The sequence below is a fragment of the Drosophila tropicalis genome, unplaced genomic scaffold, assembly GCF_018151085.1.
Source record: "Drosophila tropicalis isolate 14030-0801.00 unplaced genomic scaffold, ASM1815108v1 contig_878, whole genome shotgun sequence".
NCBI lineage: Eukaryota > Metazoa > Arthropoda > Insecta > Diptera > Drosophilidae > Drosophila > Drosophila tropicalis.
The window spans coordinates 14653347-14679605 of record NW_027173374.1 but is presented as its reverse complement, the minus strand read 5'-3'; the positions used below and the strand labels follow the sequence as shown (position 1 = coordinate 14679605).

At 36.9% G+C, this 26259-nt stretch overlaps 1 protein-coding gene and 1 long non-coding RNA gene across 6 annotated transcripts; one reads left to right on the top strand and one right to left on the bottom strand.

Annotated features, from left to right (window-relative positions):
* Positions 1–11600: 11600 nt before the first annotated feature.
* On the bottom strand, positions 11601–24394 carry LOC137584818 (uncharacterized). 5 transcript variants are annotated; one of them, XR_011033503.1, is made up of 4 exons: positions 24254–24349; positions 21170–21335; positions 20294–21110; positions 19984–20236 (listed from the first exon to the last, which is right to left on the bottom strand). XR_011033503.1 is itself a non-coding variant. In XM_068300384.1 (4 exons), the coding sequence occupies exons 2-3, from the start codon at positions 21245–21247 to the stop codon at positions 20355–20357; spliced, it is 834 nt and encodes a 277-aa protein (XP_068156485.1). In that variant the 5' UTR covers positions 21248–21335; positions 24254–24349; the 3' UTR covers positions 19984–20236; positions 20319–20354. The 5 variants fall into 5 exon arrangements, 1 of the variants encoding a protein (XP_068156485.1); XM_068300384.1 differs by having other exon boundaries at positions 20319–21110; XR_011033506.1 differs by lacking the exons at positions 19984–20236; positions 20294–21110; positions 21170–21335 and adding exons at positions 11601–12359; positions 12425–13015 and having other exon boundaries at positions 24254–24394.
* Positions 16909–17522, top strand: LOC137585548 (uncharacterized). Its single transcript, XR_011033590.1, has 2 exons — positions 16909–17036; positions 17116–17522. It is a non-coding gene; the product is annotated as an uncharacterized lncRNA (long non-coding RNA).
* Positions 24395–26259: the final 1865 nt, after the last annotated feature.

The following is a 26259-nucleotide window of genomic DNA, read 5'->3' as shown; positions in this document are numbered from 1 at the left end:
TCTAACAGAAGCAGCAGCCACCGGCAACCAGCAGACTACTTTTCCTTCAGTTTTTCCATCTAACAACAGGAAACGGAAATTGTCTATGGGAGGCAAAGTGCGTTTGATATCCGTTACGCTTTGTGGGCGCAGGAAAGTTTTACTTTCGTTAGGTTGATTTTTATTTCATTTTTACTTGACTCTCTCTTTTTTTGGTTTTGTTTTCCGATACCAAAGTTGATGCCAAAGGAACACTTGAGGGAAATGCTTGTGTAGGCTCCTTAGAGTCCCAACAGTTGGACACTTTAAGTGTTGTCTGCGTGTAGGCTATTTCCACTTTATTTCTGTTGGTGTTCTTTTTTTCTGATTTGCTGCTTGAGTGTTTACTTAAACGTATATCCTGTCAATTTTCCGCTTAACATTTGCTCATAAATACAAGCAAATTGAAATGAAATCAAAAGGAAATTGCAATAAAACGAAAAGACACGGTATTAAGCAAATTAAATAGTAATCCGATTATTAATCAATTAATTAAAAGCCAAAAGTTTATTGGGAGGACAAATTCAAATCAATAAAAACTAAAAGCATTTGCCACAAATAACTTTCAGTTAATAAATTTGATTTATTTACTTTCATTTTCAATCAAATCAAAACCAAAAATGTCAGATTTGTTTCCCTAGATTTAACACATGTCAATGCAATTTTCTTCATCAACTTAAATGCTGTTGTTGTTGTTGTTGTTGTTGTTGTTGTTGTTAATACCAGGAAAATGCATTTCAATTTTATTTTGATTAACCGCAGAAATCATTTCTATATAAAATAATTAAACTGTCATGGGTCCTGTCAATTACATGCAGCAAAATACATACTTTCTGAGCCGTAAGGCATTGGCGCAAAATGTGTGAGTTTATATATGTATGTTTGTATGTGTCTACAAAATGCATTTGAATGCAATTTTATTTATTTAAATTGAAAAATCAAATGGCGCTTTCCAGCTGTCGAATATGAGTGTCTGGCTTTTGAAAGGAACAGAGTCGCTGGGACTGGGTCTGGGAAAACCCTTTGCGGTTGAAGTGCAAACTAAATATATTTACATATTGCATTCACCTACATGCAAATGTGAATCTGTTTGTTGGTTCCCGCATATATATTTACACATATATATATAGAAAAATTCAATTAAGTTCAATCTCACTTTTAGCCTGCCAAATGCACTTACCTAAAGTCAGAAAAAAATTGCGTATACGCAAGAATGGAGCGCTTGGATAGGGTAGAAAGAAAAACTTTAAGTATGCAGCAACTTTTTCAATTGCCAAATGAAAATGCTGCTCACTCTTGTTGGGCGAATGAGAGGGGGTGGGGCAGGCAAACCCTATGCACACTTTGCCACTTGTTTATTTAACGCTCCGCCTCGTTGCTCTTAACTCCTGGAGTGCGGGGCGCGGGTTCGGATGCTCTACGTCTCTCCCTATTACAGCAGCTATCATCAGCTTGCGGTTGCAGCTCATAAACGTTTCGCACTACATTAAATTTTATTTAGCACTCTCTACGAGTCCTGTCTGCACTGTTCTACTGCTGCTTCACTGTCTCCTGGGCCCGCATTCATATTCATTTGTGTTAAACGCAGCGTGTCACACACACTTACACACATACACACACACGAAATCATATACATCCATACTCCCAACCAACATTGATGTATGTATGTACATATATGTATAAAAGAGTCCTTCTACATCTAGATTTCTTTTTTTCTTCTTTTTTTAGATCATTTGAAACTTTTCTGAGATTTAGAGAGCAAAGCCATCAAAGAACTTTAAGTTAAACTTTTCTCTTTTCAAGCAGCTTACCCATCAAATTTGATTTTGATTACAGTTGCAAACGCATTCAAGTTTTTTCTCTTGCCAAAAATGGTTTTCGAATCAGCAAAAGACTTTTAAGTACACTCAGTTAGGCCCCTTCTTTAAAGAGTAGAAAATGCTTCTGCGTTTTGCAAATTTTATTATCCTGGCAATCAATCTGTCTAACTGGCTCAAATGAAGGATAGTTTGGAAATCAGTTACTCTAGCGTGTCCATGGCACATTGATTTTGAAATGGTCTGCAGTTGACTTTGGCTAATTAGCTTGAGGATATCCACCTGTTAGACTGTAGGTCAGTTCTCTGACTGTTAGTCTACAAATTTTACCTTTGGCTCTTTGGCTAGCATGTATTTGAAGTTTTTTTTTTTTTTTTTTGCATCTGGCTTGTCTTCGTTAAAACATAGTTTTGGGTAGTTTAAACTGTCAATAATACAATGATAATAACTGATAAGGAAGATGTTTTAAAGTTCTAAATTCTAACAATGCAAGAGCTATTCAACTTCGTCTAAAAGTGTAGATCGATAAATGTTTAAGTTTCAATTATTTTATTTCATTTAACTCATTTACAAAATTAGCCAAATAAAATGGTCATAACGATAGTCTTAAGTGTATATATTTATTTACTATATTGTATCTCAAATAAACGCCTCATCAGTTTGTTTTCTCTTTGCTGTTTTGCACGCACATCAAATGTACATTACGCATACGCCGAGCTGTCAATGTAAGCCAACAGTAGCAACAATAACAACAACAACATCAATACACAACAGACACAATAAAGGCTGTCATTTAAGTCAATTGCCAAAAGCTAACGATGCAGCATCCACACACAAACACAGACACACATGGATACATATATCCACTCATTCTATAGATATAGTCAACAACTCATGCAATTGCGTGCAAATTACCAAATTAGCCCAATGTTCACCTCAACGCTTTCGTTTTGATGTTTTGCTTTCAATTAAAGCTATCCCGCTCTTTCTCGTTGGGTCTATCCCTCTGCTCCTGCTTCCTGCTAAAAGAGCGAATAGGGGGATATGGGCTCTATATGTATATAGAGACGCAGGCTATGTCCAAATAAAAGCGGCGAATGACAACGACGTGCAATAGACGCTATAGAAAATTAACTTGACCAGGACCCCAGCAAAAACCTGCGGGACTAGCCATCACTTTTTCGGCACGTAGTCAACGTTTGTGAAGTCCGTTTTATGACCAAAATCATATGAGAGTGTTCTGATGAAAGAATTCGCCAAAAAAAAAAAAAAAAAAAACTGTCATGAAGTAAACTCAAAATGAAAGAGAAAAGAAATTGAGCAGAGGGCATGAAATTGATTGACAATTGTAATCAGCACTTCAAATTTTTAATCAGAAGAAATTCATGATATACACTTATTTAAATATTTTTATCTCACAGACATCCATTTAGACTACAATTATCTATCAGTTATACCCATTGATTTCTCAATCAAGAACTGGTTTTCTTATAATGCCCAGTTGATATCAACAGGAAGTTCCTGTGACTGTCACGTGAACCACCTTCTCTGACCTTTTTCTTTTTTTGCTCATGCATGTGGTAGAAAACAATAACAATTCCATTTTGCACGTTCGTTGCTCAAGTCAAAATGTCATTAAAAGCAGTTTTCAGTTAGGTCTTTCGATCCTAACCATTTTCTGTTTTGGGGCATTAAGCTGTCTTAGCCAGTTTGGTTTTGGCCTTTTAACAAAATCAATTTTCATAAATTTTACAGTTGCGGCGCGTCGGCAGTTGCATATGACTGCCACGCCCAATCCATTGGCTCTGCCTCACCTTTGTCACGAACTTTTCGTTCGTTTCATCGTTTCACTGATGGCAAAGTTCGAGGCATTGGCAAAGTTTTTTGGCAAACGTGGCGCATTTTTAAATGGTCACGTTTTTCAGTTTAAGCGCCAAATAAAGGGAAAAGAACAACATCAAAGCGTTGAAAAGTGTAAACAGGCGCGTGGTTGCAGAAAATGGGCGTGGCCATTTGCCACCTTTCCTGACATTGCTTCAGTGGTGTTGCTTCATTTCGTTGCTTTTTCTTTTGACATTTCGCTTGCCACAAAGTTGCAAGGCGGAGTAAAAAAATGAATTTGCAGGCAAAAGCAACCCAACGAAAGGAAAGGAAAAACATATATACCTATATATATATGTATCTATGTATATAAGAAAATTCCGCACAAAACTTGGCAAAGTTTGTAAACTTTTTAAACGCGCATTACACGGGCTGAACATGTTCAAGTCTTACGACTTAGCGGGAGCAAAGGAATGCAGAAATACTTTGGCAGGTGGAGGGGAAGGAGGAGAGAAGAGTTTACCGAATAGAACGTCGGGACAGATGGAACTGTAGCAACATTTTTGGGCTAAACGGAATAAGATGCTTTGGTATGTTTTGATATATATCTGTATATATATTGGAACTTCGATACGAGAGAAAATAACAGCAAACTAAAGAACCACGAAATTGATTGGATCGATTCCCTTCTCCCTTCTTCCTCTTCTGTTCACAGAGAAGATAAGCGAAATGGAGCTGATGAAAGATTTCCTTATTAAACCGAGTTTATTATTCAATTGTGAGAAGCTTACTTTCTAATGGGTTTTTTTTACGAATTTCACTATTCTAATAGCTAAGTTCGATATAAGCTGGGTTTAACAGTTCAATTTTGAACTTAAACGATTTTAACAATGTTGGTCTTTAAAAAGGCGGATTTATCAAATTATGTATTCAAAACAGAAGGAAGAGTAAAAGTGAGTAATGCATTTTGCAACTAGTTTTGCTAACGACAGCGATCGAAAGGCTATTGGAGAATTTTAATAATTCCAATCTGCAAAATCATTAAATCTTTATATGTACGTGTAAGGATATTAAATGCTGGTATATTAAGGCATTTTTTATTTCTCTGCAAGTCATTAAAGATATGTCCAGAGCCTATTTAAATATGCAGAATAATAAATGATTCGACTTTAAGCAGTTATAAGCAAGTTAACATTAACGTGTCATATCTTTAATCTAGCCATGGCACAACACGACAGCACAACAACAACAACACTCTGACCCTTTTGGGCAAGTTGACCAGGCTGTCACCTTTATAGTCCCATCGCCCCTCCCGGCCCATGCCTCCCTTGTGTCGTATTATTTTTTATGTAATATGCTTGCTGGCAGTGTCATTTGGTGCAACCACTTAAATGGCAACTGTAATTAGCATCATGGCCGCATGGCAGCTGCTATTAAACAGTCCACACTGAGGCAGTGGCTGAGGCAGAGCACACTCACACACATAAACCGTTGGAGCACCAACTCAGACGGTTGAGGCATAGCAGCAAGCGTTACAAGGGCCGCTCTCTCTCTCTATCTCCTTCACTCTGTTGTCGTAAACTCTGCTAAACTGTTTGCCACTTTGTCGCGCAAAATGCTAAACTTTGTCGACATTCACACGGTGGCCAGACGCAGAGGCAGCGGTGAAAATGGCGATGAACTCTCAAAACAAGCAAACCTAGTTGGAGCATAGCTAGAGCTATCATCAAAAGGCTTAAGCAGCATCAGTCGTCGTCGTCGTCGACGTCGTCAACGTTGCCGCTGCCACCTAACCAAAAAAAAAAAAAAAAAATGGGCGATGGCACAACGCAAACTTTTACAAAATAATTTTGCATAAATTTTTGGAAAATTTGCTTTTGGCTTTCGCTGGTACTGACTCCAGTTCTGCTGGCTTTGGTTCTACTGGTCCTGACCTGCGTCGGCAGCTGCGGCTTATTTACAAGTTGCCATAATATTTTGCGTGCCGTGCCCACCCGTTCACCCAACCCCTCATAGTCGCTAGTCCCTTCTCTTCCAGAATGTTGTCGACAGCCATTTTCACGCTTGAACAAATCACAAGCTGCTTAGTTTCATAATTAGAAGCGTCACATTTTCGGGGCGCCCGCCCGTTCGGTGCAGACATAAAACTCGTTGTGCATTATGCCAAATGGCAGCAGTTGCCATAGAAGAAGTAGTAACAGCTCCAACAACCAGGAGGTTCTGTAAAAGTTGAGAGAGCGGTCCCCCATTCTTCTCACCAACTTATAGAATGCATAAAGTTTGACTAGGCCCAATACACAATATACCCAGGGGTGTGGGGAAAAAAGGGATGAGGGGATATGATAAGTTTAAGAAAAGTAATTGATAAAAGCTAAAATTGTTCAAATATATTTTTCAGATCAGCGATCAATGATAGAAACATTCTTTCTTTAAAGAACTTATGTATCTACTTCTATGTTATCGAGATCCTCTTCCTACGCCCTTTCCATTTTGATGTAGCGTCTGTCAATGTCACCACAAGCCAACAGACTGTGCTGTATGGTGAGAGAGAGACTGTGGACCCCCATGATGTTCTGTAGCTCTCTGGCTTGTCATTATTTTAATAAAGTTATTTACCTGAAAGTATGCAACAACATTTGTTTGCCAGGCAGCCCAAAAGGAAAGCATGAAATTAGGCACAATTGTAACAGAGTTGCCAACTTGCCATAAACACAACGCAAGGCAAACAAATGACACACAACCAAACCCTCACACACACACACACTCACCCAAACAGTGACAAAAGGCAAACTTGGTCCTTGGGGTGAGTCCAGTGCAAAATAAAACAAAAACAACAACAGCAACAACATAAAATAAAAGAAGAAAAAGGAAAAGAGGTTGCCTTTTACTTTACTTGAACTGAACTCAGACTCAAGCCTGAATAACTTTTGGCTTATTTATGTTGATTTTCTAGCCAGACTTTCGACTTGGACCTGGACTTTTTGGTCGGAAATGGCAAACATAAATTAAAAGACTTTTTTGACAACCCTTGGAAATTATGATACTTATTATTTTGAGCTTTTTTTCTTACTTGCTTTTGGGTGGGACAAACTTTTCATTACAACTTCAAGTTGAAGAACGTAAAGTGAGAGAGAAAGAGAGATAGAGAGGGATAGAGAGAGACAGCAGGTGGGGGATAACATTTGGCAATTGAGTAAAATGTAAAATGTCAGTGCATAAATTTTGTGAAAACTGCCTGGCCCAGTTTGAGTCGTTTTTGTTGGCTCGAGATACGAATCCCTCCACACACACACAGAGAGAATATACCCACACAACGACACATTCGCATACTGAAACACATTTGCATGTTCAAGACACCTAATCACAAAACGGATAATGTCCAAAAAGAACCCACTCCCCCCTCTTCCTCTAGGAGAAAAATGCATTTTTTGTGGGCCAACGTCCTTGCCAGATCTCTGCCTTCTTAGTGTGGTTCTTGGAGCAGGAATCTTAAAGTAAAATTAGCTTTTGGCTTTAAGGCTTCAGCTTTGGCAACGGCCAACGAAAATCCTTTTTGGCTGTCAGCACGCCACTTGGCAAACAAGGAGAATGAAAGATTTTTGAGAGAGAGCAGAGAGGGAAGCACAGTAGTAAGTAAAAGTGGTTGGGTGGCTGCTTGGTTCGTTGGTTGGTTGGTTGGCTGCTTGGCCTGGCGTGTGAATCCCAGCATCTAAGTCAGCATAATGCGCTAACAAACACTTTACTTGTGCAGTCTCTCTTTTTCAGTCTTCGTCTGTCTTTCTGTAAGTGAGTGAGTGAATGAGTTGGCCAGGGCCAAGATTTTCTCTAACAATGTTGTATTAGTTGACAGGCAAAAGACATAAGTAAAAATGTTTTCTTCTTCTGTATGCTGATATTTTCTTAGATTACTATTAAGGATAATCAACACTAAGCTAGATTTGTCAGAAAATTCTGAATATGTATATATGTCTATATTTTTGGAATAATAGAACTTAGTTAGCTTGGAAACGTTTCGGTGTAGAAAGATCGAATTCGATTTGTAAATTGTATGTTCCAGCAAGCAGCCCTTAAATGTATGCTATACATTTGTGTACATGCTATAGTACAGGCATTTCACGATTTCTGTTATTAAAAATATTTTAATGGGATGTAAATTTTTATTTTGACAAAGAAAATAGTTATAATTTTCATTTTATACGTCTATGTAATCGGTGAGATTATTCTTTTTATGCTTAAACTAAACTAAGATCTTTACCTAACTTCTCTAGTTCTCGTCACGTAGCAACTTCAGAATATGTCAATTCTTGGCAGTTGGCCAAAGGTGTTGACATCCCTCGCGTGTGTTAGCTGAATTGTGAAATTGCCATCAGCTTAGCGACAAAATGTAATTGGGTCAATTCTTGAATTTTTCCATTTTCTTTATTTAAATTTTGGCCAAAATGTTGGCATGAATGTGTAAATGTCTGTGTACGATTGTGAATGTAAGTGTTTGTATGCCAACCACAAGGCGTACACAATTATTTTGCCAACAATTTTGTCGAAGAGCAAAACTTGCCAACAGCCACAAACCAACAAACTCTTTGGGGCCGACAAAGTTTTTGCCTTGAAAGTTTGTCGAAGGGTTTTCAATGCAGCAGCAGCAGCTGAGCTTCACTGAAATTGCACCAGTGCGAAGCATGGACATACAACATACATAAGCCAGGGACTTCGATCAGGCATTAGAAATCTATAAAGTTTATTTTTGTGTCTTGAGAGAGTTCTGTTCTCTAGTTTGGCAGGCAGTCAGACAGACTAACTAGGCGTATACTCACCACTCCACTCCAGGCCAAGTCCAGGCAAAAGTTTGGAATGTCGTTGACACTGACAGGTAGACGAAACAGTTAGGTAGGAACAGAAGAGTCAAAAGGAAAACCAGTCGAAGAGTTCCCCAAGGTAAGTTAAAGCTTGTTGCTGCTTTCCTGTTTTGTTGATTAGTTTCGGTTTTATGGCTATTTGAGCTTTGGCATTTAATGATAATTGAATGTCGACAATTTCACCTAGGCCAATACAAATGAATGAGAATAATTGGTAGGCATTTTTGACGCATTTATCATTTCTAAATTATTAACTGATTTGCTTTTATTGCATTATACAAATTTGTTAATATTTTAATGCGAATTGGCATTGTGTTCCAAATATTCTGCGTCTCTTTCTTATATATTCCATAAAAAAACTTGTCTGAATTTATATTTAGTTTCATTACTTATTGTAAGATAGATCAACTTTTTATTATTTTAATATAGCCTATCTAGATTTTAGCAATTTTGCATTTAATTAAATTTTGAGCTCGTTGATGCGTACAATTCTTTTCCGTCAGCCTTTGTTCAAGTCCAAATATATTGATTAGATTTTGAAATTTTTTGTCGAATTAAACAATAACGTAAATTTCGTTTTTTATTTGCCAACAAACTGAAATTCTCACACATGACTACCTTTGAACCTAAAATTGTTCACAAATCAAAGTGCGAAAAAGAAAGAGAGAGATGAACATTCATTTTTGTTAGACGGTTAACACGAAATAAAAACATAAACAGAAACAGGAAAAAAAGGAGTCAGCTGAAAATGCATAAATGAAATGCTTCAAAATGTTATAACTCAATGCACATAGAGAAATTTTGTGGAATGCATCATCAACAAAGAGATGCAGTCAAAAATCACAATTTCAGGGCGTTTTTTTAAACAATTTTCCTCTTGTTAAGTTGTTAGGAAAGAGATAAAGCAAAACGAATTAAGTTGTCGAAGTTTTTATACTCTTACTTACCAGTTTATGTAGCATAAAGAAAGCGCAAAAAGCCAACTACTCTTTCAGAAGTAAGTTGTGGTCGTAGCTAGTCTCAGTCTCAGATAGAGTATAAATAAAAAATAAAATATTTCAATGTGAAATGTGTTCAAGTGAAATAAATTACTTTATATGCTCTGCCAACAGAAAACCAAAAAACAAAAAATTGCAAAATTCTCGTATATATCCATATATATGTATGTACATACGTATGTATCTGTATCTGTGAAACCCACAAAGCGGAATAACAAACAAAATAAAATGAGATAAAAGAAACACAACAGAATCGGAGAATCAGAGCTCAGGCAAATGAAAAACGCGTAAAAATAAATAAATAAAAAATGCAAACTGATTATGCATGACGGAAAAATCGGATTTTTATAAAAGACTGCAGCAAGCTAGCCACCCAGGCAGACACGCCTACACAACCGTATACGCCTCTCTGTCATAGTAGTATCTATGCCACGCCCGTAACTAAACTGCCCATACACACAAATCACAACGGAAAGCGTAAACGTAACAACATAAAAATGGCAAACGAAAAATTTGCATTTTAATGCACTTCACTTGTTTTGAGAAAAAAACAAACATAAAACGAGTTTTCTACGCTTTTCGTTTTGACCATTAGAAAGAAAATGGATTCTTTATACTTTTATACCAAAAATCCATACTCCATGATATAATAGACACCTAGCGAACAGACCCATTTGTTATTTCCTTCAACATTAGTCCAGGTCAGTGGACAGATGCATACTTAATTGTGTCCTCTCATCTCATTGCCAATTGCAAATGTGGAACAAAACTTTATTTTCCTTTAATTAATTTTACTTTAGCAATCATGTTCTGCTTTCAAATTGAACCAACTAGATAAACTTTTCAAATATCCTCAATCTGAGCAAGAAATAATAAAAATGTATAAACTTTTCTTTATACTGAATAATTTCACAAATGAAAATGACCATCAATTTGTATAATATTATGTTCAAGTGCCAAAAACTTTTCTTATATCCATGAAAAGAGAAAAAAAAAAACAAGAACAAGAAGCAGAAAAAGTAAATAAAATTATGAGTTTAAGAACAACTTTTCACATATTTTTACAAATTTTTTTTCTCTCGTCCGTTTTTATCCCTTTTTTCATTTTTTGTTTTGCTATTCAGGTGGTCTTCTTGTCCTTGTTGTTGCTGTTGATATGGGTCCTTGCCAGTCAGAAATATGCTGAACATTTATTCTATTGTCAGAGTATATTTGTTTATTATAACATAAAGTATGGCACCTGCAGGGGCGTAGTCTAGTAAAGGGAAATGTCAATAATGTAGCACTTTATTATATTAATTTTATTTGTAAAAAAGAGTCTTTAAAGTCCATCAAAATTATGAAGTAACATGAAATGGAGGTCTTACAATTGAAGAAGATAAAATACGTAGATAAATAATTAGTGAGACAAATGATAGGTGAGAGAAAAAAAGGTAAATGATGTATACGTAATTATGTGCATAAATGGTTACTTTAACTTGACAAATCAGTTAAATCCTGCAGATTGCCAATAAAGCTATAAGCCAAACTAAACTCCAATGCTAGCCACACCAAGCCACGCCTCTGTAAATATGTATGATTGAAATATATTTACACCTTTATATATGTATATATTTATATGTTTTGTTATATACAATAATCAAAAATCATGACAACCGACATTGAAATGACACCTGCCTGTCTGTGTGTCCCAGTCTCGTCACGCCTGGTCTGGTCTCGCCTTGCTTGATTTGCCCCAAAAAGTTTCTCCATTTTTTCATTTTCTTCTTTTTGTAAATCCATTGAATTTGCATATTCTAGTAGCAGAGGAAAAGTTCCTTTCCTTTTTTCCTTATCTGTCTCTATGTGTCGTTGTCTATCTGTCTGCTGTCGGACTCCGACTCTGACTCCAACACTGATTTTGACTCGACAGTCGCCACAGTCGTTTTGTACTCGTTTCCTATTGTTTGAAATGTACCGTAAAATCTAACTTTTCTGCTGCCATGAGGTGTTGCAGTTAGCCTGCAGTTATATACACACACACACACACTCACACACACACATACATACATACAATTGTATATATACCCATATCAAATACAATTCAAAGTTGATTCCTTTTTTCCTTATTTTGCTGTATTTTCTATCAAATTATTGATTGAGATTTTGCTGTGAAATGTGCATTAAAAAATATAGCAATGAATGCACAGCGAGAAATAGAATTTATATTTGTAATTAATCATCATCACTAGCTGAATCACTTGATTGCGGTTTCAAAGTTTCACAAAAAATGCATGACAGGCGTGTCATATTGTTTTCAGCATGGCAGACACAACAACTCCATGTTTTGGAAATCGTATTGGTCTTAAGAGCGTCAGTAAAATCAAAGCTACCCACTGGGGATGGAAAGAAATCGGTGGACGAAGATTTTCTATCCAACTCTTCAGGTGATAGTTTTTTCAAGTTTAGTCCTAATTGTACTTCTGTTGAAGGGTGAGGTGTTTCTGCTGATGCCCTAGCCTTTGGAACTGGTTTGGATGCTTCACAGGCAGTACATTGCTGGCGACTCTCTGGATTTCTAATCAAGCATGTCTCGCATTCCCATTCTGTAGTGGTTCTACTAAACAGAAAGTCAAACTCATTAGTTATAACTGTGCCATCATTTAGATAGTTCATAAAATCCTCTTCCAAACCGATAGGTGGTTCAAATGTAAATATACGCCTGTGCCTCTCCCCTGCCGGTGGCAATGGCAACGGGGGGTCAAATAGAAAACTTCGTGGAACTCTTTGGGTAGGTGTCAAGACGGTCTGAATAGAAGGCAAACCATTAAAGGCTTGATTCCATAGTTGTGGGTTTTGTCTAAACGTTGCTGCTATAGTGTAAATATTAGATAGACTAAAAAAGGACTAGAATTAGGAAAAAGAATAGTGAAGCTACCTGTATTAGAGATATCAGCAATTGAAGAGTGAATTCGGGGTAAAAGTGCCGCTGCCAACTGTGTTAGAGGTTTCGGAGAAAGTTTGATTTTGCTTTTCTGATGGAGGATTTTGATCTTTCAACATGTTATATATCTTTTTGGCTGTAGGCGACAGCCCAGTTAAATTCACTTCAGAGCATTGATTTTCTTCCGGTTTTTTGAACTGACCACCACCGAGAGGTGAAAGTCCTGGATTCGAGCCTAGTAATGGAAAATTTGGAATACAGTTGGCTGCCTTTCCTCCAAAAGTGATGGGACCTGGATAAAATTGTGATTTGAATGCAATTTTAGCGCCTGTGGTCCTGGTATGACGTCGCCGAGCTAATGCAGCTGTGAGTTGTTTATTGTCTTTGGTTTCAGTAGTCTGATGATCTGTGGCAGCCGTTGCTCCATCCAAACGTAGACGTTTCGATGTAGATGGACCATTTTCCTCTACTTGGTTATTATCACTTTCCCCGCTATTACTATTATCCTCTATATTTTCACCACTGCCGGGGGAATCATCTTCCTTGGCTGCCTTTTTATTATGATTATCCAATGGCATAACTTCGCTTAAATAAATTTATTTTTCTCGTTTCAAAATCAAAGATTTGAAAAAGTAATAGAATTCCAAAAAGATAACTCTACGAGTAAACAAAAGGCCTACTATGAATGTCAGCAAACTGATTTCTAGTAGTGTAATTCTATAGTTCAATCTAACTGAAAAACCGCAATTGTTTTGGTCAGTTCCTGACATGCCAATCGATGTGGATGACGATGAAGTCTTCATTTTTTGTGTTATTTTTTGTTTTTAACAGTCGTATGAAAAGCTTATGGCCAAGACAATAATAACAACAAGAGCAAAAACCAGCAGGAAGAAAGGGTTGTCGTTTCTATTGATGTTTGCAATGGGGGCGAAGAGGGCGTTTTCAGAATGTAGGGGTAAAAAACTTTTACATTTCTCCCTCTAGGAGTTTGCCTTTTATCAGCTCCCTGTCATAAAAGAAAAAAGTGTGCAACATTTTTAGCTACATCATCAGCAACAATAACAGCAACAAGAACAATCAACCAGAGGTAGCTTAGCCCCTACTCCCGCCACCAAAAAAAAACCCCACTCATATCTTGTCAACTTGGGTGAATGTTTAGAGTCTATAATCTTCAAATAATGGAAAAACTTTTGCTGTTAAGCAAGAGGAATGCCAAAGCTTAGATTTTTCTCCGTTGAGTTTTCTATTTTTTGTGTATGTGTTTTTGGTTTTTATTCCTGTTTTTTTTTTTGTTTCTATTTCTTTTTGGTTTCTTTCTCATTTCATCTATGCAGTTGACAACCCTGGAAACTGTTAGTTGTTGTTGCTCACTCGATTTTCAATTTATTTCATTTCGTCTATGTGTGGGTTTGTGTGTGTGAAAAAGAGATTTTTGTAAGAAAAAAAACTTCATCAACTGTTTGCTTCTACCTGTGGCTTAAAGTCTTTTGCCACGTGCCCCTCTTACCACTCTCCCACCCTCTTAGCAATCAGGCAACAGCTTCTTCTTTATTTTTCCCATCGTTTTCCACAATTTTCGCTCATTTTTACCCAACCTTTTTCCTTACTTTGCTTCTTTCATCCTTTTTTTTGTCGGGTTGTGGTGCAAATTAAGTTTGTGTCAAACGAGTGAAAAGAAAGCGAACAGAAGCAACGTTTATGCATTTTTATGATGCCTTTTGTTAAAAGTTAATTTCGATTTTTATTGCCAATTTGATTGAGATTTGAATGGAATTTTTCTGTAATGGCATTTGACACTTGGAAATTAATTCGGCAAAAGCTTCAAAACGCCAGAACAAAAAATCAAAAGGTGAGAGCAATAATAACCGTTGGCCAATGAACCACTAACATTTGGCTTATTAACTTCTTTATGGCACAAAATGTCAATGGCAAATACAAAATTGGGAAAAGAATTCTATAACTTTCATTAAGAGTGTGTCATAGTATAAAATTTGGTTTACAAAATTAATAAAAAAAAAACCCCGAAATTGTTAAACGAAGCTTTACGCTTTTCAGGTCACTTGCCTCAATCTGCAGACCTGAAGGCCGACAACTGCAAAAATATAAATAAGTATGAAGGCCATGGGTCAACAAGAGGGCTAATGGAGAGCCATTTAACGCTTGGCCAATTCAAAAAAAAAAATCAGATTGAGGTTTCAGGTGCAAAGACCTTCAAATGAGTAACTAAAGAAGAATTTCAAAAGGGACAAAAACAGCCAAACTAGAGGGCATTGCAAAAGTCGTACCACTATTAACTTAAAGCTTATGTTAAGAACTACAAACATTTTGCCAAATGTTTTAAAGTCGTGCTTAAGAGAAATGTTTATTCATTATTATGTTTTTCACACCTATAATTATTTTGTTTAACAATGTTTCATAACCGATTTTAAAAACAAAAAATAACACAATGTAGCCACAAAATAAGAGCTAAACAAATTTTGAAAAGGGGACAAAACAATTTCGTTTATTTACGCCCACGAAATCTCCTCGCAGCCAACCAAAACGGAAACCACAAAAATGTCAAAAAGCAACAACAATTTGGCAACCTTTCACGTTTTATTCGGGTTCTTTGTTTTCTTTTTTTGTTTGTGTGTGTGTATGCGGTATTAATTTTCACATTTGCGAGTGTCAATAAGCCAACAAAATAATGCACTCGTTGGCATTTTGCGTTTGGTTTCTCTCTTTCGGTTTCTGTGGGCTTGCCAAATTAAATTTCCCATTCAGCCAGAGGCGGAAGATATCGGTATAAAAACTGCAAATGTAATTTGTGTGCAATACGACATAGTCATCCAAAATCGTACTATGGCATTGTGGGCCATATATTTTTGGTTTAAGTTGGTTTCCACTTACCCATTGTTTGGTATAAAAGGATGGCGTGTCCTCTTCCGAAAGCATGTTCAGGTATTTGTGGAAGCACATTCTTCGCAATGAATAATAATCCAAACAACTCATGGAACATAAGTTTTAAGATCTCAGATCTCTTAACTTGGCAGTTTACAGGATATCTCTTGATAGTGTCCCACAAAATTTGCTTAAGAGCTTTTTCATGGGTTTTTTTTTTTCTGTTGGGCTATCCCAGCTGCACTTGGTTGCAGTTTTATTGGCATCGTGCACCCACCATCCGTTTTTGGTTAACGTTGACATGTCTCTGTTTGAGATTGCACCTGCATGCATATCCGTTGCAGATTCTGACTGGTCCAACCTTCGTCGACATCTCGTGGTCATCATCATCGCACAGAATCGTTGCATATTCATATGCCATTCTCTGCATCTCTCTCTCTCTTTCTCTCCCTCTACATTTCTCGAGCAAATGTTGCATGTATGTTTATATGTGAGCAGTTGATGCGGGCGAGCTGATTTTTATGTGGCTGACCATGGCAGGTTGGCCGGTTTGGAACGTTTTTGCCATTTTCTGTTTGGTTTTTATGGGCTCAATGGACAACAACGTATACACCAGCCAACCAGGACACCAAAACAAACAGTAGAAAAAGAAAATTTATGTTCGAAAACATAAAACACTTAACGACTATTGAATATTCTTTCTTTATTTCGTTGACAAATCTCAAAATCTCAATGAGTTTTATGATAATTATAACTTAGCTCAGATAATGTTTTGACTTTAACTGACCTTAAATATTCCACTAATGAAACAGAACTTGGTTTATTTGCCACTCGAATCGCATTTGGAGAAAGTATTGCTAAAATGTCAACCAACTGTTCAATTGTAGAGCACACAGAGATACATAAGGAAGGAAAGCGGGGAACAATCGCCCATCTTTCTGTTGGTGAGAGATATCATGGCTGTGCTCTGATGGAAGTTTCTGGTGATAGGCCTTGTGCCTGGTTTCGGTTTTGGTGTTGGCGGTGCTTTTGGCTCCGGCGTATGTCACGTTTAAAATATGCGCATTTTTGCAAATGACATTTCAGTCGCACCGCACTATCACTAATTGATATCATATGAAATGGAATTTATGCACAGACACCACCCGGAAATAGCCCTAACAGCCTACAAACTCTTTCCCATTCGTAACGACCAGGCAGCCATCACCCGATCGGTAATCGGTACTTTTCATGTTTGAGCCTTTTGTTATTCGCTCAATTGTTGGCAACTGCTGATTTTTTTGCTCCCCCTTTTGCGGTTTGTCGACGCATCAGGGCCATCATGGGCAACCGATGTCTGCTGTCTGATGTCCGCTGTCTGATGTCCGCTGTCTGCTGTCTGAGGTTGCCCACCCTGTGGTCCCCAACTGCGGCCCGATCATTCATTTGTCAAGTTGTCAGAGCAGGATACGCTGGCAATTGGCTGTAAATGGCATAAAAGTAAACCCATTTCCTATTTTATCCAAAGGCAAAAATCAGATTTAGGAACTATCAAGTCTTGCTTGGCATTAAAATTTAGTTTCGTATTGTGTCTTACAATACCTTAAATTTAGAACAGAAATCAAGTAAATTTTTTTTAGTTTTTCCTAATTTATCAAAATTTTTATTGAAAATGGAAGGTGAAAACTTGGAGTCGGTGCGTAAGCCCATTGTTTCACGTTTGGAAGACTTTGTCAATCCGAATAATGTGAGTCCTCTGGATATTGGACGCCTAATAATTGTTATAATGAGCTGCATATTAATCTCATATTTGATTACCCTACTAGCTCGTATTGTTATGGCTATAGTGGTACCAGCTTTAATTGGTCTGCTGGCATATAAAATGTATCATTCTGTAACCATAACAGATATGGCAAAATGCCTGCAACCAGGATGGAGCTTGATCAATGCCATCTGCGACAGAATCTATGAAAGCATCTATGCGGCTATAAGCCACTAAAAGAAATCTCAAGGCTTTGATGGAAATGGACTTGTTCGTCATGGGATTAAGACTTTTTGAAACTATAACGAAATTCAAAAGAAAGACTACAAACTTAAGCAAGGGAACAGCAAAAAATGCTTCAAATTGTACCCGAAATAAGTTTTTGAAAGCAGCCTTTAAGAAGGCCTCAAGCCTTCTTGAAAGGCTCCTTTGATATATATCTAATAATAAAAATCCTAGGTAATCAAAGAAGTCTAAATTTTTAAACCCAAATCAAAATGAAAAGCCATTGCCAAACTCATTTTTAGTGGCTTTATAGGATTTTTATAAATGATTTATGACCTGTTGTTTGCCTTTTTTTCAACTAAAGAAACAACATTTCATTGGCATTTGGTGGAGCATTTAAAGGCCTAAAAGGCAGCAAAAGACAAAAGCACCCAAACAAAGACACCGGTACAGACACAGACACAAGCCATGTTTAAGTCCCACGGGCCAAGAGCAACGAAAATGGCTAACTGCAACATGGTGGCAGCAGCAGCCAAAGCATTCCCCGCCATTTCAGATAGAATAGTTTTGCGCTATCTTCGTGTCTCGTTGTTTTCACCACTGACCGTGAAGCTGGTTTCGCTGTCGACAAATGCGGGAAGAGTTGACGCTGGAAGGTACTTTTTGGCCGCCTTCTGCCCCATTCACGTTTTTGGAACGTGCGTTGTCTGCAGCTACCTGATGGTTGACTTTCTTGCTCTAATGAAATGCGGTTACAAATGCAATTTTACATTTTTCACAAAAAAGCATTTTATCTGTCGACGCCAGGCTTCAGGAATGAAGCAACAGCAGCAGGAGCAGTAGCAACTGAAAACAGGATCCAGGACACAGGCTGGCAAACTGGCAACACTCACTGCACGTGACATGCTCGTGTGTGTGTGTTTTTGAATGTGTATTGTGTTTGTGTTTCGTCCATGTTCCTATTCGTGGCAGGTCCCCAAGCTGCTGCCGGCCCCTCTCCACCCACTATTGCCGCTTTTACCCATTCTCTTCAGCTTGTTTGCACCTTGTCGAAATTAGTGTTTGTACCGAAATGAACACGATTTGTTTGACCAGCAGGTGTTGAAAATACAGTGCACTGTTTTTATTTCTGTCTCTTTCTGTCTCTATCTATGGTTGAGTTGGTTCATGTCTTTTTATCCCAACCCATCACCCCACCTTCTATTACAACCTGTGCACCTTTCACAAGGCAACGTATGGGTAATGTTTTTCAAATTGTTGTGGTCATTTTGAGAGACATTTGGTTTTTATTTTAAAATTGAATGTTTCCTCTTTTGAGGTTTTATACAGAAAGATTTTTAGATTGAGAAATTTCACATATTGAATACAAAATGCTACAGAAAATGGAAAATAAACTAAGCAAGTTTGTAGGTATCCCTATATATGTAATTATACTTGTAATTGTATTATATTATAATTCAAGAAAGCTTTAAATATTTTTAACAAAGTTTATTAGCCAATCTCAGTATATTTGGATAGTTTTTCAATAAAAACTTTTAACATTAATGTACCAAACTTACAGCTCTTGTTAAAGTCTATTTCTCTTCTGCCCCTTTTGCAGTATACAACTTTATTATTTCTTTAACAGATTGAGACATCTCCAGCTTAAAATTTAGACATAAAAAAGTTAATATCTCGAATTGATCAACAAGTGAGAGAGACAATGTCTAAGTCTTTGTTTACAGCCTAAAGATATATGTCAAATAAGCAGGCAAAAACACAAACAAACACGCACGCAATATAAATTTTGTATCTGAATTAGAATTTAAGTTTGAGCCAAAGAAATGCTTTTTAACTTGTCTCCAAACTGAGTCGTAAAATGTTTAATGGTCTAGCAAAGTGTATTTCAATATAAAACCGTCCGTTTTAAATTTTCTGAATCGCGGACTAATTTCAGTTTTTATAGCATACTTTTCAGATGATAAAAATGAAGATTTCTGCTCACTTCGTTTAACTAACTTTGCCGTCAGTCATGGGCTGCTATCAAAATATAATTTAAAATTAAGTCTTAGACACAGAAATTCGAATCCCAGACAGACAGACATTGAATGACAGACAGTCAAAGAGACATTCGAAATCCAGACGGCCAGACAGTCGCAGTTCTTATTAGTTATTGCAGCGAACATTTGGCAAATATTTCATTGCCAAATTGCAGTAGGTAGCATAACAACATCTGCAGCGTGGTAGAGAGTCTAGCAGCCCCGTTGTCCCCTCTTGCAGTTCCGTTTGCCTAAGCAGTACATCCTGGCAAACTCATTAACAACTTGGCACATAAAAGCCAAACAAAAACTTCAATGTTGGCGGCGGCTGGCGACAAGATGCCGCAACTAATGGTTGCCAGAATATTTTGGTTTTTCGGAAAGAAAACCCCAAGAAACTCGAGAATAACTGTTCATTTCCTTTTTGGGTTTTCTACATTTTTTGCAAAGAGCGAGAATCTTCTTTTTGTACAGGCAAGGCCAAGGCAAATATTTGGCGGCGGTGAGAAGTTTTATTAAAAGCCAAACCGGTCGGAGACATATGTGCACTAGGGACAAGAGATGAGAGAGAAGAAGCTATTGGGGGAATGGATTCTCGTCTGTCAAAGCGGAAAAGCAAAAGACATGGCCTGATAAATACAACAAAATTATTGTGGTGAAACGGCAAAATACAGTAAAAAATTATTACATTTGATAACAATTTTCAATTTATTGTAAAATTCTTGGCCACGTGATATCATAGTTAATTTATACAATTTACAAGAAATTTACATGCAACACTTGTACATTTGTTGTAATTTTGAATGTTCTTTATAGCCAGCTTGGACTGTATTCTGAGCCATTCAGAAGGCAACTACCGCGAAAATTATGGCTTACACATGTTGCCAGTCTCCAAGCCGCGCCACTACTCATTGCGAACTGCTGAAATATCTTTTCCTTCTCCTGGCAATGAAAGATAAATAAATAAGAAAAAACGACTGAAAACTCTGCAGATATTACTTAGTAAACGACGGAAGACACATACTCTCGGTGCAACATTCTGATTGTTGAAAAACTATTTTCAATTTAAGTTATCCTCACAGCAAATCGAATTCGTAATATGACAATGGCATAGGCCTGCTGGACAACAACAAGGACGAATTATCGAAGCGAGATATGGATAGACAATGATACGCCATGTTTCGTTCATGCTCAGAGTTTCATAGTGATAGCCATTCTTGTATACCACATGGGGTGTGTTACTGGAATAATACTCCATAATGGGCACCAGGGAGACGTCAATGCAATTCACAAAAAACTTTACACATTTAACACGCGGAGCTAACTCATACACACTAATAATGCCTTCATCAAATATACTAATCGAATCAAAAGGTGGTGTTTCTTTGCCAAAGATCAGACCCACTTCCGGAATTGTTTCAAATGTATGTAAGGTCGTCATTCCAGTGGCACCACTGGGAAAATAAATATGCGTGACTCCCTCGGTCACCAGAACGGGACTGGCACAGGCTGGAGCATCTTCATCATTGGCCACAACGTATTTAACACTTCCATCGCATTTAAGCAAATTGTAGTTCCTCTCGAAATTCGGATGGAACACCACATGGGGTTTCAATTGTTTGAAACGTATTCGCACACGTTCAATGAAATCGTCTCGCACCGATTCATGCACAGCCACCGATGCCATGGGAAAGTCTTCAAATGGCTCCTGCATAATATTGGCCAAGCAATAGGCAGCCGTATTAAGATCACCATTCTCACAGACGACCATAAAACGAGCTCCCGGCCAAAATTTTGTACGTTTCATATCATGTGCCTATCTTAACAAATATTTTACCCTTTTTTTTAAACAAGTGACTAATATTTTATGCTTACAACAGTGAATTTCGGCTTATCGTAACGGAGGTTATGCACCATATCACGGGTTATCGCATTTTTAGGCCTTTCACACATTATTCAAATGTTTTCGCTTCAGAGTAAATTATGATTAAATTTTGAGCAAATTATGATTGTTGTAAATTTGTAGATTGAAATTACTAGACTGCTAGGGATAAAAAATGAAATGGGAACATAAAAAAACTTCTCAAAACTAGATTTTTGTTTTCATAATGGTAGCCAAAAGATTTAAAGTTTTATTCGTTCAACTGAATTTGAATTTCTATGGCAATACTTGGTTTTCATAGTTGATGGATTATTCGTATATTAACTTTCCATATAGGATGTCCAATTTGTAAAGCATACCATTGTCTTTATTATTAATACGAAATACATTTAAACACTATAAAATAAATTCTATACTTTAAATTTCAGTAGCCTTAGGGTTGCAAAAACTCAACCAAAATTAGCGACCAGATGCAAATATTAGCTTTTTCTTTGTTAACTTGTTTTGCTGTAATTTCGTTTTTATCAATTTTCTTTATTGTCGCCGACTGGCGGAAAAGTGTCCCAGAGATGAATTTGAGAGTTTATGGGCTTAAAAGCTAAGCCAAAGCTAAGTAAACTGCCTGCCAGCCACGCCCATTTACCAGCACACAGGGTGGTAGCCTAAAAAACTTATTTATTACCTTTGTTTAGACTTTATATGACATGACACTCCTGTTGATGGCACTTGAGCTAATGGCATTAGCATTGTCTTGCCTGCTGCTGGATCGGGGGATGGGTTGGGGGAACTGAAGTTAGGCGAGGGGTGGGTGATTGAGAATTCTGACTTGGTTTATTATTGTTGTCTGGCCAAGTTTCTTATCGTGGCAAAATATTTTGTTTGGTTTACTTGTCCTTTGGCTGATTTGTTTTTGCTAACTTGCATGGGGACTTTGGGCCTCGTTGGCCTTGTTTATGTGGTTTTGAGGAAATTTCCAAGCTTGTTTTGCACTCTCGCTCATATGAAATGCGAATCTTAGGTCTTTCTTCGTTGTGAATTACGCCATTTGAGTGCATAGTCATAAAGAGGATATTAAATGCTTTAGACTCTTGCTTAGTTTAAATTAAGATTCTGAATGACTATCAGCCATAAATTGCAACCATAAATCTTTATAATGGCATTCCTATTAGAAATCCTCAACAAATTACAAAGTTTTCAGCAATTTTATATGGATTTTGGAGCTGCAGATTAATTAATTAAAATAGTTTGCCGAAAATAAAGTTCTGACCTTGATCACAAAAACCAAAAAGGAGGCACTTTGTAACGTAAATAAATTCGTTAGTAATAATGAAGAGGAAGAAAGAGGTGATGCGAGGTGAGGTGAGGTGAACCGAGTAAAGTCAACTGTACAATTTACAAATGCAGACAAATAAACAAAAATTTGTTTTGCGGTTTTACAATTTTTGGACCATGCGCATTATTTTCAATATTTTGGCCAATACACTAGCAAACACGGCGTTATCCCACTCTTCATTTGGTGGTAAATATGTTGAATTTTCCGCAAATGTATGAAATATTTTGCAATATATGATTTTCTGACACATCTGCCACTCTTTCCTCTTCTAATTCTCTGTTTAATTTGATGCATTTACATATTTTAATTAAACCATAAATTTTCTATTTAAGCTATGGAAAGCATCAAATTCATTGAACTGTGAAAAGTGCAAGCCAAATGATAATGACTGAGTTTCATTTAGCCAAAGCTTAACTTGGCCAAATATGAAAATCAACTCGACATTTGCCAAAGATTGACTTTATTGATGCAAAAATCTTTTCCTATGGCATATATAGTTTGGCATACCTTTGGTTATTTTAATAAAAATTTCAATAGACCCACACACACGCACGAACACAAACAGTGATATTCCATCCAAACTCTCTAGAAGTGTGTGTACACCTCGAACATAGTTTACTATCTATCTACTAAATATTTAAACGTAAAGGAAGGAGCATCAGATCGTAAAAGCGAAAAAAATGTATGCAAAGTGCATGTCGAGCAGCAATCGAGAGAACGGATGAGATGGTGAGCCATAAAAAAAACCAAAAGAAGGCAAAGGGCAGATAAGAAAAGAGAACCAAGAACCAAAAGGAGAGCTATGAGCGAGGGGAGAAAAAAAATTAAAATAAATAAAAGTAGACATGGCGGTAAGCAGGATGGAGGGAAAACGTAAGCAACAGGAACAGCAGCCAACATCAAGGAAAAATGTTACAATATTGAATAAAGTTAGTACCTGTCGGGCTGTTGCGCCTCATCGTATGCAGCACACACACACACACACATGCATATATGTATATTTCTACTTTTTACTATTCCCTCTTATACCCTAGATTCACAGACCACAGAGGCTATATGTAGTATCTAAAATTAAAGCTAAGTAACAAGTGAAAGACTTCCACTTCCATGAAGGAAGCGAATTCTTTGAATTCATAGCCTCTTATTAATTATTTCAAGCTTTAAAATTCATAGAATAAGTATGTCTAAGATTGAGTGACCAAATTTTAGTATAGGGCAACAATAAGTCGATGCTCAATACTAGATAACTAGGAAATTTTTGTTGCTTTAGTTGTTGGTTTGGCCCCAACGGTGCAAAACAGTCAACGGGATTCACAAAGTCTTATGGGTCGTTTATAGGTGTGTGTATGTATGAATGTGTGTATGTGTGTGAGTATGTTTGAGTTCCAATATAAACGCAAATACGCAAACATTTTGCTGAAAGCATTTTTGCCACGTCCACGTCTTTTCACAGCTTTGCCAGTCAGTAACTAAAAAGCATCTACACACACATACTCATCACTTATAGACATCCACACACACTATTCCCATGCATATTGTAGGCACTGTTGGTTATCCTTAAACATGACCAAAATGCTGTTATGTCCAAGTACCTACAGGAATGTTTGAATAACTCATGTGGTATTCATTCCTGAATTCAGAACATTACCAACAATTTACATATTTTGACAAGCATTCTGACAGATAAGTGAAGGTTCAAAATAATGTATAAAGATATCCTGTACACAAGAGGAAAGTTATTTACCTATGTCCATATCCTTCTGCATCTGCTGCATACAAAAGACTTTCATCATTAAGGTGGAAATTGAAATTTTAATTGCAATAAGAATCATTATGAATTATTAAAGGAAACTCATTCATTAATTGAAATTTAAAAAGAATTTTCTTTCAAATATTTATTGCAAACTCATTTGACTATATTAACTAAGCACACCAGAAATAAACCTAAACATAAAGTTATAGAGTAAGAATAGCTTAAAAACTGCCAAGCAAAATTGTTCTTTAAAATTATCTTTAAGAATTATAAAACTGGAACCAAAACAGTAATCTTATCATTAAGATTATTTGATTTACAACTGAAACTCTTTATGAAATTTATGCATTTTTAGTAAATCGCATATTTGTGTGTGTACAAGTTCAGCAATATTTTTGGCGCCCTTCAGTTAGTTTTCAAATTAACGCTTATCAAGCCTTGCAGTGTTTGGAAAAGATTTTCATGCGAAAGCATTGAAAGCCCAAAGACCCGAAATGTATGTGTATGTACCAAGGGACAGACACTCAAAATTGCTTAATTTCAGAAACAGTTTCAATACAGCTTCCACCCAGTGCCACACTTGTCTCTTCTCTCGTGCTGAGAACAAAACAAATAAAAGCAAAACGCGCCAAAGCCGCAATGTGTTTGGGCCACCTCTCTTCTCCGGGTACATGTGTGTGTGTGTGTGTGCATGCATGTCTTGTATAGGCTGCCACGCCCACACAATCAAGCGCCCATTTATGCACTAATTAAAATTTTATCGTTAAATCTTGTTTGCATGCATTGCTATAAGCGGCAAACGACGACGACGACGTGGACTCCAACTCCAACTACGCCATGAGAATGTCGATCGGAGGAGAAAGCAGGCACCCAAAACACACAGCATACAAAATACGTTGTTCCATTGCCATATTGGTGCTCCCAAACGTATGCAATCCGCATATTTTTCGCCGAAAATGTTTGGCAACAGTTATTTGCACACTTCCTGCTGCTGGCTTCTGAATGGTCTGGTTGTTCGTGTGTTTGTGTGTGGCTCCTAGGATTTCCATTGCATTTAATGCCTTGGCACAAACATTTTCATATTTTATTTGCTTGCTCATGCCGATAAGTGCTTCTGCTTCACCATTTACCATTTCTCCATTTCATGATTTTGGCCTTTCTCTATTGCCATTGCGATTGCAAGTTTTAAAATGCTTGTTGACCTTCGTTAGCTGCAGGGAATTAAATATGAATTGCATTTTCTATGCTAACATCAACGGCAACAATAAAATCACTGTCAAAAATTTATCAAATTAGACACACATATACACACAAGCAAGAACTCTTGAAAATTTAATTTCCCAAACAAGTGGAAAACTAAATATAACTGACCAAAACAAAAATTGCACAAATCCCAAACAGATAGCAATAGGTAGAGAGACAAACGAGAGAGAGAGAGAGAGAGATGGGCCGTTAGATGAAACTTTTCGCGCGCCAGCAACTTTTTAATTTAATATATGTGCACACAGTGCGTATGCGTCATTTTTGTGGCTTTAAGTGTCAGTTCGGATGCTTGCAACTGGACGAGATGTGGTAAAAAATTTAATTAAAATGTTGCATAAATGAAATTCAAATTTCAAATTGCATACAAAATAAATAATTGAATGGACTAGTTTTGCGACTACCCAGTTAGTCAACTATTGGGCAACTGTTGTTGTTAGTTTAGTTCATTTTCGTCAGCGTTGATTTTCAACAGTTTTTTTTTTTTTTTTGTTTTGCAGTTTTAATCATATCAAGCTGATAGGTTTAGTTAGTCGCAAAATTGACAATCATAGGTGGCAAAAACATTGTGAACATGTTGCCTACGATTATTTGTAATTATTATTTCAATAAATTTAATTAATTTTGAAATCAAAATAAATGTTCAACGCTTTATATGTCTAACTAACAATAAGATCGTGCTAGTTAACGATTGCAATCGAAATTCCTACAGCTTCTGGTTACACAATCTGTTTCTA

Excerpts from the sequence above, each read along its gene's own strand:
- LOC137584818 (XM_068300384.1), bottom strand. The coding sequence starts at position 21,247 with ATGTGTGAAAGGCCTAAAAATGCGATAACCCGTGATATGGTGCATAAC. Across the intron at positions 21,111-21,169 it reads ATAAGCCGAAATTCACTGTT|GCACATGATATGAAACGTAC; the intron begins GTAAGCATAAAA and ends TTGTTAAGATAG.